The sequence below is a fragment of the Taurulus bubalis genome, assembly GCF_910589615.1.
Source record: "Taurulus bubalis genome assembly, chromosome: 20".
Lineage (NCBI taxonomy): Eukaryota > Metazoa > Chordata > Actinopteri > Perciformes > Cottidae > Taurulus > Taurulus bubalis.
In genome coordinates this window covers 6193115-6199114 of record NC_136608.1, presented here as the reverse complement: position 1 = coordinate 6199114, position 6000 = coordinate 6193115, and the positions used below count along the sequence as shown (strand labels likewise).

The 6000-nt window shown below is 45.1% G+C and overlaps 1 protein-coding gene across 1 annotated transcript in view; it reads right to left on the bottom strand.

Moving 5' to 3' along the window:
* Positions 1–1386: 1386 nt before the first annotated feature.
* LOC306752457 (copine-8) overlaps positions 1387–6000 on the bottom strand; it is a gene marked incomplete at both ends in the record, with an annotated part of 69488 nt that continues 64874 nt past the window's right edge. Inside the window, 3 exons of the mRNA XM_079236218.1 lie at positions 1387–1590; positions 4690–4763; positions 4909–4966. Coding sequence (XP_079092344.1) covers positions 1387–1590; positions 4690–4763; positions 4909–4966 — 336 coding nt within the window. The remainder of the gene's footprint in view (positions 1591–4689; positions 4764–4908; positions 4967–6000) is intronic.

Here is a 6000-nt window from a genome sequence, read left to right as displayed (position 1 = left end):
GGGGAACATGAATGTTTTACCACATTTCATGACAATCTGCACCAATTGTTGCGATATTTCAGTCTGGACCAAAAGTGGTAGACACTGCTCGCATGGCTTAAAAACAACATTGCCTTAATAGTAATAGATGTAATAGTAATAGATGATGGACACCTTATATAAGGGGGCAACATTTCCGGGGAGCAGGTCAGATGAAATATTTTACATTTCAAAATGCCAAAACATAAATTAGGGCATGCCACGCGTTTTCTTTTCAGCTCGTCTATGAAAACAAAAAATGTCGGATGGAAACACAGCTAGTAAAAGTGACATAAAAGAAAGAGAGAGAGAGAGAGAGAGAGAGAGAAAGAGAGAGAGAGAGAGAAAGAGAGTGAGAGAAAGAGAGAGAGAGAGAGACAGGAAGAACGGCTGCAACAGGGAGACAGACCTCAGAGCAGTGCAGACAGACAGACAGACAGACAGACAGACAGACAGACAGAGAGGGTGAAGTGACAAATGGAGATACGGGCAGACAGACAGACCCTTACCCCCACAGACAGACAGACAGACAGACAGACAGACAGACAGACACACACACTGATGGATAGAAGAGGAAGTGCAGGGCCGTTATATGCATGCACTTCACTGAGGCTACACTCATGCAAAAGGTTAATACAAACACCAGAATACAGTACGGTACGGTACAGCACGGTACGGTACGGTACAGTACAGAAGGGCTACCAGGACCTGCACTGCTGCTACCTGACACGCCAGGAGAGAGAGAGAGAGAGAGAGAGAGAGAGAGAGAGAGAGAGAGAGAAAGAGAGAGAGCTTCATATTGAAACAATGTGTATATAAAAGTATCAACATTAAAAATCCATGTTAGTGTTTACTGTAAACAATGAGTAAGTTAGAGAGAGAGAGAGAGAGAGAGAGAGAGAGAGAGAGAGAGAGAGAGAATAAGTGACTTATGTCCAGATATTTACAGAGAAAGTTCATTAAAGATCAAGTGATTTCTTTGTTTTTGTCTGGAGACATTCTCTTCACAATGTTTCCAAAGCTGTCCTTCATTTCCTTTTCCATTCCTTCTTCACCTCCCAGATTGAATTCAGACTCTCCGAACTCTCTCCAGGGCCCGTCCAGGTTTCCCAGCGAGAAAAAATGTCCAGACAGTGACAGGAATGCTCGACAGTGGAAGTAAACAGACTCTCATTGGCTTTTCCTGGCCTCAAAAGCGACACTCTCCTGGCACGACATGCAGCTTCCTGAACACGAGAAAGACCACCGTGATCCACGACGACAAGGCATGGAGAGCGGCTTTAGGGAAATGGAAGTACTTTTTGCGCGTAAAAGTTTAGTTGACCCCTGACTCCGAAAACCTTTTCCCACCCCCTTTTCCCAACCTCGTCATATCTGGGTCTGCAGGCGTGGCCCTGGCGGCGTGTAGGGAGGCGGCGTGTAGGGAGGCGGCGCCGGTGACGGCTTGATCCCGCGGGTCCTCATGTAGGAGAGGAACTGGTCGGGGATCTCGGCCAGGACGTCTTTTGCAAGCCGGGCCATGCTCAGGATGTGGTTCCCCGTCCGGTCGATGTAGTCCCTGAATGGGACAAACTGAGAGGGAAAAATCAGTTATTTTGTCTACGTCTGTCTGGAATCAAGACCCCGTTGTTTCACATATTGCTTTGAGTTCTGAGTGGTAAACCCGCCATCGGTATCGACGTAAACGGCACATTCACTGCGCGAGAACGGAAAAGCGGCGTAGCAACGGTAGCTAAGGGGGCGGGGCTTAGAGGATGGCCGATAGGCGGTGGGAGAGTCGAAAGAGCAGATGGAGCGAATAAGACAAAGAACAGATATTAGAAGAAGAAAATTAAGAGCAGAGGAATGAGTGTGAGGTGTTTGGGAGCACAGAAAGCTTAATTAAAATGATATAACATAATTTATCCCCTTTGTTTCACGTGGCTTTGTTCACTGTTTTAAGTGGAAGGAGCTCTTGTGAACGGCAAGATTCCTGCTCCAGAGACGGGAGCCTCTGCTAATTAAGACGCTGCAGATTCGCCCTATTTTCTGGTGTTGAATGTCAAAACTTTCTGCAGCACTTGGAGAGCAATCTGATCCCTAATGTCACTGAGATGAGCAGCAACTGTGGATACAAAGAATGTGCAAATTACTGATATGATGTTTTTACTGAGAACATTAGGCATTGGAGCTCGCTGGAGCCGTTTGGGGCTGCTGGTGTGTGAAAGTGAACAGCTTCAATCTTTAAGATGGGAGAGAGGAGACGGGCACAGAGCCAGCAGCCACGCACCAAGACCTAGTTAGCTCCATCACATGTCTGGGATTAAGGGGAGCCAATGTTAGGCAGAAAATATGCAGGTTTAATTATTCACTGCTACTTTTTTACAACAGCAAAGGCAAGAACTTGTCAGTAACATGTCGGGAATCTAACTAATATTATATTTGAATAATTTGTAATTTATAATATTCGGCACCAGTCAGTTTTGTCACTACTTCCCAGATCCCCAGAACAGATCAGTGCGTTCCTACTAATACCACATGACAAAGTCAATATAATGACAACTTGGGTTTTCTTTTTATAACTGTGGATTTAGTTACATTTAAATTTAAATTGAGTTATACATCTCGTATAGTATTCTGGCTGTAAACAAGATGGACTGTGGCTGCTTGTTTGCGCAGAGATCATTGTTACATCTTTTATATGAATTGAGTGTTAGGGAAGGAATTTTGTTGTTTTTGCTCTTTTGTTATTTTTGTAATAGTTTTTCATAGTTTTCAGCAATTAAGTAGAATTTTATAATCATAAAATAATATATAAAGTATGCCAAAACTATAAAAACGAGGCCCAAGTTGTAATAACGGGATTCAGCTGCATTAGATGTGCGGTATGTGTATTCACAATAATAATCATGTAGTTTTCATGAGAGAAAGAGCTGCCTACCATCCATTGTTAGAGCGCCACTTTACCTCAAAAATAGGCACTGCAGTGGTGTTCACATCCAGACTAACTAACTAACTAACTAATACATTTTGCTCAGGAATCCCTGGACACGTGTTGTCGACTTCCTCAACTGTCGGGTCGACCTGCTGCGACTCATTATTTACATCGGACGGCCGCTTCCTTCGCCCTGCAAATCCACCGGCTGTGATGGAATAAATGCCGGCATATTTCAGTCACATGTGTCACAAACCACCGGCTTTATGCTCTTACATGGGCAAAGATGCTGAACTAAATGAGGACGGACAGGGGAGTGTTTGTCACAAGTCACAAGTTCATATGAGAAGCCAATTTGTGCTGGAAACCCTTGCTGCCAAATGTAACCCTCGCCGTGCCACTAGGGGTAATTAGCCTGCTGATAATGAGAGCCTGTAGGCACAACGGGTGTAATGTGTGTTCCAGTGCTGAAACATTGTTTTTACACCATCTCCAGGTCTTTTCTGCACATGTGCACGTGTACTTCAGCTTGTTAAAAAGCCAACTAACGAGTTGCCTCCCTCGCCTACGTGGGCAGGCGGAGGGCGCGACAGCGGCGGTTTAAAGGTCAGAGAGAAGAAAAATGTGACTCCGCTGTGTCACAACAAACAAACGGCTCACTCTGAGTGTTTGTATTTCATCTCTTTGCCGTGGTGCCAGGGAATGACACCAGTATGAAAGATAAAACGTTTCATTGTCTTACAGCAGAAAAAAACGAGGATACAAATACAAATAACAAGGGGATGAATAGGAATGATTGACAGGCTGAAGGAATGACTACAGATAATCATAGTCTAGATCCCAGCATTCATTCTGCTATGTTTCATATCCCAACCGAAGTCCAGAGGTGGCCTCTGATTTGGTTTTTGCGGCTCAGTGTGAAAGTCCCTTCTGTGTGACTGCTGAGCCCTCGCTGCCCTGTAGGCCCGGTTCAAGCTGAAGGTCTTAAGTTCATCCACTTTACTGAGGAAGATACAGAGAGACATGGTGGACTCTTCGCAGATGCTGCGGAGGACGCCATTATCCCTCTGTGTGTGTGTGTGTGTGTGTGTGTGTGTGTGTGTGTGTGTGTGTGGGGCATTTGTGTGTCCGTCTTGCCATCTGGGGTCTGGTGCACAGGGACGAGGCTCGCACACGAATCCTTCTACGCTTCCAAATAAATACTCTTGAGTTTTAATACTTTTGAACGATTAAGTTAACTAGTGACACCAATGGCGATGCTATTTTTAGCCACGCCGGATTACCGGCTAGGCAAAGTGGGCATCTGTCCTCGGGCTCCAGGCTGCTTGCAGTTTTGTTTGGGATTATGCACCACTAAATTGTCATGATAAACAACATTGTATTGATCTAGCTTTAAGACCTGTATTATCTTAGTTTTGCGCTTCTAATTAATGTATTTACTTAAATTAATTAAGGTGCAAACCTGGAGAGGAGAAGTCTTCCAGCGCGGATAAACTGTAAACGGCCCAACACCTAATAGTTACCCTGGAGTGATGTGGTTGGTTTAATTCAGCCATGATTTTTTATTCAAAATCAGTATCACATTTACCATTAATCATAAGGGATAAAATTAGAAAAGAAAGTGATGACGAAGGATCTCGGTGGCCAAGAGGCAGAGCTCATTTGTAATCTCGAATGTGATTTCACAATTAGACTCCACAGAGAACAATGAAACAGACGGGTTTGAGAGGAAGGGTTTGAAAGAGAGTATTGTGTACCTGGACAATGTCCCGCTCAGCAAATCTTCCTCTGGATGAGATTCTAATTTCATCACCGTCCAACTCCACCATGGCTGAGGAGAAAAATAAAAATGCATCACATCATTTCTAACTGTCAATCTGCAGCGCCGAAACAGAGATAACACTGAAACAGTGTTTAGAGTGGAAAAACAAGTTTAATTACACATTAATGTTACTCGCAAATTATTGTTGACTTACCATCAAATTCTGCAGGCCCCACCCCCACGATGATGATTGACATTGGCAGACAGGAGGCCTGCAGGAGAGGAACAATGAATATTTGATACATTAAAAACAAAATTAAAACATTCTTCTATTGTGAAAATGCCGCGTCTACCCGGCATGTTCTCGTCCCCACCCACACCACAATCTTTCCATCAACCTAACCAAGTGATGCCAAGGGGTCCTGACCAAAGCATCTGCATGTGGCGAGTTGGGGATGAGAACCGACGGTTGGTCTCCCTTTGTGGGTCGTTAGTAAAATAAAGTAGACACACCCTTTGTCTTCATCAGCTCTCACAGATTGCGTCATGTTCTTGTTAACACCTGTGGTCCATACAGTATGTGTATACAGAGAGGGCATGAGGAAGTAAGGGCGCGCGGCCTGTGTGTGTGTGTGTGTGTGTAATAGGTTGACTTCAGGCAGCAGAGCAATAGATGATCTCATCAAAACATCTCGTCCATTCTTCGCCGAGAAACCCCAAGTCTACCATCGTCCCCTCGTCTCTGCCGCCTCCTTCTCCTCTTTCGGTTTCCTTCTCCTCTCTCGGCCTCCTTTCCTCCTTAACATTCCCCCTCCTCTGAACCTCTGCGCTCCTTCTCTGCCTTCGAAGGCCCGAGATGGGTTGCTGCCTCCACGGAAACGGCTGCCATTCGCTGTTCACTTTGTTTGCATTCTACATTGCTCCGTGGCTTCCCTCTGGAGCATGCTGTGACAGTGACGGGGAGGACGGACGCAGGGTGAATAACATGCTGTCAAAAGTGAAGCCGGCACAGCCGACACTGGGGAAAACTACGGGAGCAAAGGCTCCTCAGTCACATCATATTTCTGTTGGCGCTGCAGGGAAGGATTGATAACACGAGTAACGTTATGCGTCAGTACAAAACCTCTAAATGACCTCTTGTGTTTACGCATACGCTGAGACTATTGTACTAGATTTACTTGATCTGCTTCTAAGTTCAACAGTCGGTGTTTTTTTCCTCCGTGTAGTAATTCCAGAGTCGATACATCTATAAGCTGACAGCGAACGGCCTAATTAGAAAAACACTGGCACAGCTGTTTTCCAGCTT